This window comes from Mercenaria mercenaria, chromosome 16 (assembly GCF_021730395.1).
Source record: "Mercenaria mercenaria strain notata chromosome 16, MADL_Memer_1, whole genome shotgun sequence".
NCBI classification, from domain to species: Eukaryota; Metazoa; Mollusca; class Bivalvia; order Venerida; family Veneridae; genus Mercenaria; species Mercenaria mercenaria.
The window spans coordinates 18407030-18421002 of NC_069376.1; the positions used below are offsets into that span (position 1 = coordinate 18407030).

General features: G+C 35.4%; 1 protein-coding gene across 6 annotated transcripts in view; it reads left to right on the forward strand.

Moving 5' to 3' along the window:
- Positions 1 to 13973, forward strand: part of LOC123540568 (zinc finger and SCAN domain-containing protein 12-like) — a 125530-nt gene that overhangs the window by 95904 nt on the left and 15653 nt on the right. Inside the window, exon 5 of one of the 6 annotated variants that reach the window (XM_045325681.2) lies at positions 11859 to 12109. The exons of 2 other annotated variants lie outside the window; for them this stretch is intronic. In XM_045325681.2, the coding sequence (XP_045181616.2) occupies positions 11859 to 12106 (248 nt within the window). In that variant the 3' untranslated portion in view covers positions 12107 to 12109. Of the gene's footprint in view, positions 1 to 955; positions 3135 to 4914; positions 5387 to 8684; positions 9006 to 11858; positions 12110 to 13973 lie in introns of those variants that run through there. 3 more of the 6 variants (XM_045325692.2, XM_045325689.2, XM_045325693.2) reach the window with 3 other exon arrangements.

The window sequence follows — 13973 nt, forward strand, 5'->3', positions numbered from 1 at the left end:
CAGCAATTCAAGTAATACTGTCTTGTTCTTGGCTTATTATATAAAACATGACAATTTTTACAAGTCTTGGCACTAAGCATTCAGAGGATAGTACCAGGACTTATCTGCCTACTACGAGTATATTATGACTGGTAGGAGTATCATGTCACTTCTCTACGCTGTGATATTCCTGTGAGGCAGCACTATAAAGTTGGGCTTTGCACTCATTGCTACAAGTAGACTCCATCATTTATATGGTTGAAAAGTTGTTAAAAAAGATGCTAAACTTGAACACACACACAAACCACTGTAAAATGTTTTCTTATGTTAGGTCATAGAACTATATTAGATAAATGTATATTACAGAGCAACTTTGCAGTTTTGAAAACATTAGAAAAATGGTAAATATTTCAAAACATTGGGCTTGTTTCATAAACAGCAAAACCCGTATTAGGCAGCCAGACAAGGGAGCATCACAAGTTGACTATTTAGGAAAAGTTGCCATTAGAATAAAAAGTCAAATTGGGAAGTTAGCTGACTGGTCACACTTAAGGTATGTGGTCCCTTAATACAGGTATACACTAAGGCAGGTTCAGCTGTACTGTAAAAGCAGGAATTTTCATGAGGGTTTAAATTTAGCTATATATTTGCAAGGCCCTACATTTTGTGAAAATAAATCCTCGCATAAATATTCACCATTAGTGTAATCTAAATTCAAGTAGGATACCATTTTTACAATTTCGCAAATAATAAACCTTGCGTACATACTCAAAATTTTGACCCAGCGAAAATATGCGCATGCGCTTTTACAGTATATATATATACTTATAGCAGTAAGGGGTGCATGTTGTTGATTGTAGAATTCTGAAAGAAAAATTATATAGAGGTTTAACTGTAGTTATATCCCTTAGTAAATAGAATCAGATTTGTGTAGTTTTGGTATGATCTATTTATATAATTTTTTTTCATTTTCCAGGAAAAGCACAGATGACTGCATCTCCAGATTTACCTTTACCAGGGACTATAAAGGTCTGTACTGTGTGCGGTAAAGGGTTTGGCTCAAACTGGAAGTTGCAACAACATATCAGGGTTCATACTGGAGAACGACCTTTTGCCTGTCCAGTCTGCCAGAAAAGATTCCGTGAGAAAGGCGCTTTAACTAAGCATTCGATGTTACACTATAAACTTGAAAAATTTTGATTCAAGATGCCAGATTTGTTCAAAATGAGACACTGATTAATGATGCCTTTGTTATTTGTTAAAAGATACTGTTTCACTGAAGTAATATTAACTGTATTACAAGCAGACTGAATGTACTGTTGCAAACCTATGTGCGGAATATTTATAGGTTAATAGCTTTGTATTGGGGAAATATGCACAAGTTCTTCAGTGGAAATATTGCGCGACTTTAGGAGCAATATACTTCCGCTGAAGAACTTGTGCATATTTCCCGATGCAAAGATTATAACCTTTTTATTACATACGGATCTACACGTATATATACAAATGTATTATGTAAATATCATAAATATGATCAGTGGCCTGAATAGGATTGATAATACTGAACTAAGTAGAAAAAAATAGTGCAACAACACACACTGAATTATGTGACGCACCCGATATGAATTTTCAGGCATCAGTGTATGGAAAAATATTGACGTTTCCGGTACAAGTATGTAATATGGTATATTCTGGCCTCTTTGATTCAACTGTAAGCCATATACTGCTTTATTCATAAGGAAATGTAAATATTCCATTGAGCATGTTGAGTGTTAACCATTTTTTTTTCTTTTTTTTTGGTTGGATTTAACGTCGCACCGACACATGATAGGTCATATGGCGACTTTCCAGCTTTTTTAATGGTGGAGGAAGACCCCAGGTGCCCCCCCGTGCATTATTTCATCACGAGCGGGCACCTGGGTAGAACCTCTGACCTTCCATAAGCCAGCTGGATGGAGTGTTAAGCAATAGTTCTGTCAGTAACTGACCTATTCTACTCGCTATATATTGTTTTCCTGTGGCACAAAATTAAGAGAGGCAGACCTCCATCCAAATTTAATGATGTATACATGTATTTTAAGTAAACATAGTTTTTTTTTATAGTAGCATGTGCTCTATATTAAATGTTGTGTTATTGTATTCCTATCTACTGTTTATTGTTTTTCTTCATTGGAAAAAATTAACCACTTCATTAATTATGTAACTGCCATATGAGAAATACTGGTTCATCCAGCGGCCACCTTTCGGCAGTGTTTAATGATCACACAACATACTTTTATGACGTTTTGTTTGGCACTGTGTGTCAGAAAAAGCTCCTTTGGCGGAAAAAAACCCGCAAAAAAAAACCGTTTCATTAGCCAAAATCTAGATCACTCTCTGTAACCCATACAGCACAAATGATCCTGTGAGCCAAACATTTAAGCCGCGCCATGAGAAAACCAACATAGTGCGTTTGCAACCAGCATGGATCCAGACCAGCCTGCGCATTTGCGCAGTCTGGTCAGGATCCATGCTGTTCGCTAACAGTTTCTCTAATTGCAATAGGCTTTGAAAGTGAACAGCATGGATCCTGACCAGACTGCGCTGATACACAGGCTGGTCTGGATTCATGCTGATCGCAAACACACTATGTTGGTTTTCTCATGATGCGGCTCATTTTATAAATGAGCAGTAATCACTATTGTTTTAGAGGTTTACACAATAGACTTTGGATTTTATTTTAAGTGAATAGTGAATCCAGTTTCTTAGGGATGAAATTTTGTGGCTTTGGCTAGAACAATGATTCTGCAAAGACTTGAATTTGAAGATAAATGAAACAGTATTTGAGCCGCACCATGAGAAAACCAACATAGTGCATTTGCGACCAGCATGGATCCAGACCAGCCTGCACATCTGCACAGTCTGGTCAGGATCCATACTGTTTGCTAACGGTTTCTCTGATAGCAGTAGGGTTTGAAAGCGGACAATATGGATCAGACTGCATGAATGGTTTTCCCATGGTGCGGCTCATTTTTTGTCTGTGTACTGGAATTTAGGTTCGTGGATTGATGTGCATTTTAGTGACAAAAAAACTGTGGGATAGAAAGAGTTTGAAATTGTCTTTTTCAGCTTTGTTCCATATAATCAATTGTTTATGTAATAAATTATAAAAATGGGGACCAAAAGACTTATCATTGACTGAGTATTTTGTTTTATATTTTGTTAAAATTGTTGGGTTTTATAATGCCAACACAATGTTGTATGGCAAATTTCAAGCTATTAAGGTTCATTTTGGAAAGTCTCGGGCCTCAGTCGGGCTTTCATGTGAGGACCTGAGCCGACTTTAATGATTTTCACCTAATTACGTGCCTATATGGATGGGCATCCAAGGTTTGCCTTCACTGAAAAGCAACCATAAAGCAATTGTCATCATTGATTAATGTTCATTTTGGATTTCAATTTTTCTTGGTGGCCAGTGTTACCAGCAGTGTACATGAGAATTATTAGTGAACTGATGAATTTTAGATAATTTATTTGCATTTGTTTTATCCTACACTTGTAATAAATCTTAATAACACTTAAACAGTACAACATGCATGAAGAAATCAGATACAAGTTTTGATAGAAAGGAAATTCCATTTTGGATGGATTTGATAGAAAGGAAATTCCATTTTGGATAGATTTGATAGAAAGGAAATTCCATTTTGGATGTATTTGATAGAAAGGAAATTCCATTTTGGATGGGAAATTCCATTTTGGATGGATTTGATAGAAAGGAAATTCCATTTTGGATGGATTTGATAGAAATGAAATTCCATTTTGGATAGATTTGATAGAAAGGAAATTCCATTTTGGATGGATTTGATAGAAAGGAAATTCCATTTTGGATGGATTTGATAGAAAGGAAATTCCATTTTGGATAGATTTTATAGAAAGGAAATTCCATTTCGAACAAGGAAAATGGATTGCAGTTTTCTTCATCATTAATACCATATTTTCCCTTTTTAATGGTCTAGGTGAAATTATGTTGTGCGCAGAGGATGCATTAATATCCTAAAAAGAATACATTTTTTTAAAAAAGATTTCCATAAATTTAATTCTTTCATAAATTTGAACTTATAATCTACTTTAAAATTAACAAACTTGCACAATGGTAGTACTACCATAGTGGTAGTATTCACTTACAACATAAATTAATTTTTTTTCTATAATTTTTAGTTTTCAGGGATGGTGTTAGTTAGGGAATATATGGTAGCTATTTTACAGAATGTTCAGCAGGGCAACCTTGTTGTCCACAAGAATATTTCTAAATGTGTCTTGCTCATTTGTTACTATAATCTCTGGCCCATGAGTATTAATGCCAAATATTTCATCTTCAGTAGAAAAAGTTTGATCTTAACTTGAAGAAAAGCCCGCCCACTTAGCTTAGTAAAAAGAGTAGAGATCTACAGATCTCTCAGGGTCGGGAGTACAATACATAGGTGAGCCTTTTGTCTCCACTTTTAAATTAAAAGAATATAAGTTTGTGTTAGAAAAAAATTGAACTATATTACTGTGTTCAAAACAAGCAAATCTAGCTTTTAGGAGTTTGAAAACCCTGAACCCTGAAGTGTGACAGTATGCTTGTTAAGGATAGTGTCCACCAAGTCACCACATTCCATGATTTCCAAACTTTTCATCTGCTGTCTATAATTCTGTTAACAGAAGAATTGTTATTGTCAATATAAGTGATACAGTTTTATTCTAACGACAGATGTTAATAATTTGAGCCTTATGTTGTAGCTGAACTTGTTGTTCAGGTGTTACATCTAAAAACCTTATTATTTTCCTTGTATCCTGTTTTCATGTAACATGTTGTAAGTTGATTTAGATACTATTAGTTCAAAGAAATTGAATATTGAAATTTAATTCTTTGATCTCAGTCTTCACAATAAGTTTGTTTATGCTTTTTTTCAGATTTGCCACAAGATGCCAACAACAAAAATAAGGATACTTCGCAAGTACCCACCAGATTGAAATACTGTTCATTCTGTGGAAAGCCATTCCCGACAAACTGGAAGCTAGAACAGCACCTGCGTATACATACTGGAGAGAAACCGTACAAATGTAACATATGTAATAGAAGATTCAACGTGAAGGGAACTTTAAAGAGACACTCTCTCACACATCTTAAATATTTCTGAGCGAGTATATAATGCTAAGGGTTTATCTTAAATTGTTTTTTGGCCTGATAAAAACATCTACTATATAACAAAAAAAAAGTTATATCTGTGGACAGTGTTTTTGTTTATAATGATATAAATTTAAGAGTGTTGTTTTTTAGTGTAAACAAAAGGCAATTTTTGTGTTGATGAACTTTACCAACTATTGAACTGGTTTGCATATAAGCTATGTGAACTTCAAACTTTTATTCATGTTAAATTAAACTTTTCTCCATTAAAACTTGAACTTGTCTCTGTGTGAACTTGAACTTGTCTCCATTTGAACTTTAACTTGACTTTATGTAAACTTAAAACTGTTCTCAGTGTGAATTTTGAACTTGTCTTCATTGTCTTTATAAACTATGAACTTGTATCCATGTGAACTTGAACTTATCCTGGTCACAACTCTGATGCAAGTATTTTGAATTATGTTTAAATGTTTTGCAAATACTATCAAAATTTTATATAGTTATTTGAATTGTATTCAACGTTTACCTACTGTCAGTGCTGATTTCAGTTAAAAATTGTAATTGCTGTACATCACTTAATGATGTTACAGTTTCATGTAATGGTAAATGACAAATATGCAACCTTTTTGCCAAAATAATTTGCCAAACTACACTAATAAAATTTGGTAGAAACTAGGTCACTTTGCCAAATAAAAGAGAAACATTGTTTCAGCTATAAAAGCTGCCTTTCTTTTTCCAGATGTATGAAACCTGATTTGAATGTTTGAAATCTAGGTCAGGTTTGAAACAATCATCAGGTTACTATGGAAAATAAGACAAATGTATATTCAGGCCATGCGTACCTTAAAATAAACCTTTGGTCTTGGTCACAAGCATTTTTGTGGAATCTGCAACTTCAATTCACTAAAATGTGTATTATCTCTATATAAAAGTTTGTGTCGCATGTGTTTTAAAATGTATTTGATTAAGGCTCATGAAACAAAACAGGAACTTTTTTCAGCACGTGTATTAGATATCTGGGCACCTGGGCTCAGTAAGATCAGCATTATGGTCTTTGTTTGAGTAAAAATATGTATATAGGACACAAAAGCTTTTGTTACATGTATCTTAAACAAGAGGCCCTAGGTCGCTCACCTTAGAAACACACCATAACAGTGTAAACATGTTTGACCTAGTGATTTCATGGAGAAAAAATATTCCGACCAATTATCATTAAAATTGGAGCAAAGATTTTGAGTATAAGTAAGTATTTTCTTTGATTTGACCTAGTGACCTAGTTTTTGACCCCAGACTACCCATATTCGAACTTGACATAGATTTCATCAAGGCAACAATTTTGACCAAACTTTATGAAAATCCAGTGTAAAATGCAGCCCCTATTGCATACATGAGGTTTTTCCTTGATTTGACCTAGTGACCTAGTTTTTGAACCCAGATGACCCATATTCGAACTTGACCTAGATTTTATCAATGCTATCATTCTGACAAAATTTCATGAAGATCAATTGAAAAATAAAGCCTTTATCGCATACACAAGGTTTTTCTTTGATTTAACCTAGTGACCTACTTTTTGACCCAGATGACCCATATTCGAAATTGACCTGGATTTCATCAAGGCAATCATTCTGACCAAATTTCATGAAGATAAATTGAAAAATGCAGCCTCTATTGCATAAGAAGTTGTTTTTTTTATTTGACCTAGCGACCTACTTTTTGACCCCAGATGACCCATAATCAAACTTAACGTAGATTTTATCAAGGCAATCATTCTGACTTAATTTCAGGAAGATCAATTGTAAAATACAGCCTCTATCGCATACACAAAGTTTTCCTTTGATTTGACCTAGTGACCTAATTTTTGACCCCAGATGACCCATATTCAAATTTGACATAGATTTCATCAGTGCAATCATTCTGACAAAATTTCATGAAGATCAGTTGAAAAATACAGCCTCTCTCATACACAAGTTTTTCTTTGATTTGACCTAGTGACCTACTTTTAGACCCCAGATGTCCCATTTTCAAACTCGGCCTAGATTTCATAAAGGTTATCATTTTGACTTAATTTCAGGAAGATCAATTGAGAAATACAGCCTCTATCGCATATACAAGCTTTTCCTTTGATTTGACCTAGTGACCTACTTTTTGACCCCAGATGACCCATATTCGAACTTGACATAGATTTCATCAATGCAATCATTCTGACCAAAATTCATGAAGATTAATTGAAAAATGCAGCCTCTATTGCATAAGAAGTTTTTTTTATTTGACCTAACGACATACTTTATGACCCCAGATGTCCCATAATCAAACTTAATGTAGATTTTATCAAGGCAATCATTTTGACTTAATTTCAGGAAGATCAATTGAGAAATACAGCCTCTATCGCATATACAAGCTTTTCCTTTGATTTGACCTAGTGACCTACTTTTTGACCCCAGATGACCCATATTCGAACTTGACATAGATTTCATCAATGCAATCATTCTGACAAAATTTCATGAAGATCAGTTGAAAAATATAGCCTCTCGCATACACAAGTTTTTCTTTGATTTGACCTAGTGACCTACTTTTAGACCCCAGATGTCCCATTTTCAAACTCGGCCTAGATTTCATAAAGGTTATCATTTTGACTTAATTTCAGGAAGATCAATTGAGAAATACAGCCTCTATCGCATATACAAGCTTTTCCTTTGATTTGACCTAGTGACCTACTTTTTGACCCCAGATGACCCATATTCGAACTTGACATAAATTTCATCAAGGCAATCATTCTGACCAAAATTTATGAAGATTAATTGAAAAATACAGCCTCTATCGCATACACAAGGTTTTTCTTTGATTTGTCCTAGTGACCTAGTTTTTTACCCCAGATGACCCATTTTCAAATTCTTCCTAGATTTCATCAAGGTTATCATTCTGACCAACTTTCATGAAGATCAGTTGAAGAATACAACCTATATCGCAGACGACAGACGCCTGACATCCAGCGATCAGAAAAACTCACATTGCTCAGGTGAGCTAAAAAAAAAAAGGTATTTGACTAAGTCACTTCCTGTCATAAAAATTAGAGGATTGTTATGTAACATGTGAATTTGTGCACGTAATGTTCTGTTTCGGATTCCACTCGGCCAGACCATAGTAACTGTTATGAACCTTGACCTGGTGAACAATACACATAAAGTGCTTTGAAGTTTGTGTTCCATATATCTTAAAACTATTTCACCTAAAATCACGAAACCATGAAGGAATATTAATCAGCATGTGAATTTGTTTTGCTTTGGATTTCACACTGCAAGGCCAGGGTTATGGTCCTTGACTTAGTCAAAAACCTGCATGAAAGTAATAAAAGGTTATGTACTTAAAACTATTTCACCTAGAGTCATGAAACCATGTACAGTGACAGAAATAGGGACACCAATGTCCCATAGATACACATCTAGTTTCCAAAATAAAAATAAAAATATCTAGAATTTAATAAAATTCTGAATATGTAGAAACAAACTTTAGTTACACCCTTTATATATTATATTTTATACTTTATCTATAATTTCAGGTTTGGACTGGGGTTTTGACGTGAAACCTTTCACAACAGCTGGTATAAGGGTAATATTCTGCGATTACTGTGGGAAATCATTTAGCCACAGATGGAATCTTATGCGGCATATTCGTACTCATACGGGTGAACGACCATTTGCATGTTTTATCTGCGGGAAGAAATTCTCAGACCAAAGTTGTATGAAAAGGCATATGAAGAGCTGGTGTCCAATGAAGAAAAGTGAATAGACAGTTAAATGTGAACTGTTAAAATGAACTGTAATAAAGAAACTACTATTTTTGGATGTTGCTTATGACAATTTTCTGGAAGTTTTATAATAGTATTCAGCAAAGACCAGTTTATGATTAAATGTCATTTACTCTTAATTGAAGGATATAAATATAAGAAAAGGTATACACCAAATGCATTAATATATATTTTCAGCGTTTCTTTTTACTTTATTAGAGTAAAATATGTACATGTACACTAAACTTTGTTTTTTTTTTGTCATCTTCCACATCCACATGTTTATGATTATGCCCCTCTTGGAGGAAGGAGGAGTATATTGTTTTGCAGATGTCGGTTGGTATGTAGACCAATAGGTTTCCGGATGATATCTCAAGAATGCTTGATTTTATTATTATAAAATTTGATATGAAGGTTAGTATGACAGGCAGAAAACCCCTATTCATTTTGAGGTTAGTAAGCCAAAGGTCAAGGTCACAGTGGCCCAGAACAGTTAAATGGTTTCCGGATGATAACTCGAGAACGCTTTGATCTAGGGCCATGAAAGTTGATGGGGAGGTTGATCATGACCAGTAGATGATCCCTATTGATTTTAAGGTCATAGGTCAAGGTCACAGTGACCCGGAATGATTTAACAATTTCCAGACGATAACTTCAGAACGCTTTGGCAAAGGGTCACAAAACATGATAGGATGGTTGATCATGACAAGCAGAAAATCCTATTCATTTGAGGTTAGTAAGCGAAAGATCAAGGTCCTATTGATCCAGAACAGTTAAACCGTTTATGGACAATAACTTGAGAACGCTTGGGCCTAGGACCATGAAACGTAATAGGAAAGATGGTCACAACCAACAGAAGACCCCTATTGATTTTGAGATCAAAGGTCAAAGTCACATTGACCCGGATCAGTTAATCTGTTTCTGGACAATAACTTGAGTACGCTTGGACCTATTATCATGAAACATAATAGGAAGATTGATCATGACCAGCAAATGATCCCTATTGATTTTGAGGTCAATAGGTCAAAGGTAAAGGTCTTATATACGCAGAACAATTGATGGAGTTGAACTCTTATTTCCCACGTTCCTGACCTTATTCCTGTTTTCTTCTTATAGGATAAAGAAGACCCGTGTGCTATTAGTAACAAGATGAGCTTCAGTGTCATCTGCAATTTGTGATTTGATCAATAACCTTGATGTTTAATAAAATAGAAAAGGTCTAAGTGCATACCCCTGTGGTACTCATGAGGCGACTGCTAAATCTGATAAATGTTTGCCTTCAAGAAGAACGAACTACATATGACCTGTTGATACAGATTTAATCCATTAAAAAGTAGTGTTGTTGATACCATGTTCTTTTACTTGGAAGTTTTTATTCCATTACCTTTTTTAAGTGTTTTGCTGAAATGAAGCTCAGTTCGATGGCATTAAGTTTCTCCGTTGTCATCAACAAGCATGCAGTAGTAGTATTGTTTCACAGGATCAGTGTTCCCTGAAAGTAAGCTGCAGTTGTTGAGTGCAACAGGAGGATGTTCCCCGAAGCCTTGCTGCAGTAGTTGTGTCCAACAGGAGCGATGTTCCCTGACGCCATGCTACAGTAATTGAGTCCCAAAGGAGCGGCGTTCCTAAAGACTATGTTTTTGTAGTTGAGTCCAAGAGGAGCGACATTCTCTGAAGCAGTGCTGCAGTAGTCCAACAGGAGCGAAATTCCTAAAGGCTATGTTTTTGTAGTTGAGTCCAAGAGGAGCGACATTCTCTGAAGCCGTGCTGCAGTAGTCCAACAGGAGCGACGTTCCTAAAGGCTATGTTTTTGTAGTTGAGTCCAAGAGGAGCGACATTCCCTGAAGCCGTGCTGAAGTAGTCCAACAGGAGCGACGTTTCTAAAGGCTATGTTTTTGGGGTTGAGTCCATGAGGAGCGACATTCTCTGAAGCCGTGCTGCAGTAGTCCAACAGGACCGAAATTCGTAAAGGCTTTGTTTTTGTAGTTGAGTCCAAGAGGAGCAACGTTCCTATAGACTATGTTATCGTAGTTGAGTCCACCAGGAGTGAGTTCCCAAAGCCTTGCTGCAGTAATTGAATCCCGTAGGAGCGACGTTCCTAGAAGCTGTTTGTAGTAGTTGACCCATCAGGAAGCCATGCTGCTGTAGTTGAATCCCACAGAAGCGGCGTTCCTAGAAGCTGATTTGTAGTACATGTAGTTGAATCCCACAGGAATGACGTTCCCTAAAACCTTGCTGCATTTGTGGAGTATCACAGAAGTGATAGAACTGAAGCCTTGCTGCAATTGTGGAGTCACACAGGAGTAACTTTCCAGAAGTCATGCCGTATATCATTAAGAAACTTTTATCTTGTTACTGTTGTCTGTTGATACCTAACACATATTCAGTGCAGTTTTAAGATACACCAGTTGTATTATTTATGCTACTTTTATGTTGATAAAGGAGTCTCTGAACTATGTGCAGCTAGGATTTTCTTGTTTAAGTTGCCTCTTCACATCAGTATTTTATTTTTTGAGCTATCTGCGGTGTTCAAAAATCTTTTTACTGCTATGCACAAAATCTGAAAAGAACTGTAAAAACGTATGTAATAAAGATGGACACAGTTTTTGCAGATGATGAAATGTTATTCTTTGTAGCTTTAACCACTACATAATTTCATTATTAGAAACTTAGAAATATTTAGGACTTTAGAATTGCATGTTAACCAATAGATGCTTAGGACTTTTTTAGCTAAAATATTGTCCCCTCTTGTATATTCTTTTTCTTTTCTTTTTCTTTTTAGTTTTATCTTGCATTAACCGCACTTCTTGTTGGTAGCTTCGAGCTTGGTAATTCTGCTAGGACTTTATTGAAATTGGCCTGGTATCTTTTTTATGGTTAAGGTTTGTTTCAGTAAACTCTCTGAATATCTTTGCACGCATTAAAATGATATAACTTTACTTTCAGCTTTGAAAGGGGAACGCTTGATAAAATCTTATATCGAAGACGTCATGAAGTCTATGACATCAGCTCGAAAGTTAATGTTGTGTAATGTCTGTGGCAAATCATTCACCCAAAGAGGAAACCTGGTACGACACATTCGCATTCATACTGGAGAACAACCCTATTCATGTTCAACCTGCGGGAGAAAGTTCTCAGACAGAAGTCATATGAACAGACACGTGAAGAGGTGGCATTCGAAAAAACATGACTAATTGGTTTGTTGTTATTATTTCCAGTCCCATATTCACCACAGTTTAAAATATGGAACTTAGAATTTCGCTTTGATTGTTGTTTTTTCTTTTCTTTTTTGCTTAAATTAGGTTAACTTTGCTTGAATACTTATTAACAACGCTGCAAAATCCCATCAGTATATGATAAAAACAAGTTATGACAACTTGTGCATTCGCCAGTCTTAAGTCTACGTTTAAGTTTCAGACAATACGTTGATAAATATTGACCAGACCCTTTCAATTCAATATTCTTTCAGTTCACCAAAAGTTCTGAGTGTCCTTTGGAGTCACGGAGCCAATTAAAGTTTGTTTTAGAACACTAAAGGTATTAAGTGTCCTTTTGAATCGTGGAGTGCAGTCATTATTTGTTTTAGTTCACCAAAGGTTCCGAGTGTCGTTTGGAATCATGGAGTCCATTAATTATTTGTTTTAGTTCACCAAAGGTTCTGAGTGTCGTTTGGAATCATGGAGTCCATAAATTGTTTGTTTTAGTTCACCATATGTTGTGAGTATCCTTTGGAATCATGGAGCCCATTCATTGTTTGTTTTAGTTCGCCAAATGTTGTGAGTGTCCTTTGGAATCATGGAGCCCATTCATTGTTTGTTTTAGTTCGCCAAATGTTGTGAGTGTCCTTTGGAATCATGGAGCCCATTCATTGTTTGTTTTAGTTCACCAAATGTTGTAAATGTCCTTTGGAATCATGGAGCCCATTCATTGTTTGTTTTAGTTCGCCTAATTTTGTGAGTGTCCTTTGAAATCATGGAGTCCATTCGTTGTTTGTTTTAGTTCACCAAAGGTTCTGAAGGATCTTTTTACAGATTTTATTACTGGTTAAGCTGTAAGTTTAGGTGAACGCTCAGTCATATACAGTTTGACTTTTATACTTTTCTCATTCTGACAATGACCTTTTAAGTTTTATTTTCAAATGTTTCCAGTTTATGTTCCTAAGCTAAATATAGAAAGAAAAATAACCTTAAACAAGATGGTCATGATGGTCCTGTATCGCTACTGAAATCTGTTAAAAAATTATGCAGGTGGTCCAAATCTCTTTGCTGTAGCTTCGAAAACAAGACAGTAGACCAGGGTTAAGAATATTAAAGGTGAGTATTAAAATCTGTATCAAAAGTTATACATATGGTCCAAATTTCTACGCTTTACTTTCAGAAACAAGAAAGTAGGTCAGTAGGTCAAGATTAGAGCTATTCAAGGCGGCTATTGACGTCTGTATCAAAAATTATACAGGTGGTCCAATTAAGACTATTCAAGATGGGAATGGAAATCTATATCAAACATTGTATACGTGGTCCAAATCTCTTTGCTGTAGCTTCTAAAACTAGAAAGTAGGTCAGGGTTAAGAATATTAAAAATGAGTATTGAAATCTATCAAAAGTTATAAACGTGGTCCAAACCTTCAAAAACAAGAAAGCAGGTCAGTAGGTCACGATTAAGACTATTGGTAGAGAACCACTAGAGCATGCCACAATACTAAATATCTAAGCTCTGGTCCGTTTGGTTTAAGACAAGACATTTTGAAAAGTCTCGCCCTATACAAGTCTATTTAAACAATGTGCCCCCGGTGCGGGCCAGTTTTAAACCCAGGGGGACAATTTGAACAATCTTGGTAAAGAACTTCTACACGATGTTATATATACCAAATATCAAAGCCCTAGACCATGTGGTTTTGTACAAGAATGTTTTCAAAGTTTTCCCTATATAAATCTAAATAAACCATTTCTCAAGACTATTTTCACGAGTTTCCCCGTTTTTGATCACATAACCCTGTAAGGAGTTTATCATCGATGTAAATATGACGTGGATAAAAACCAAAGTGTTTCTTTGTCATTCCAA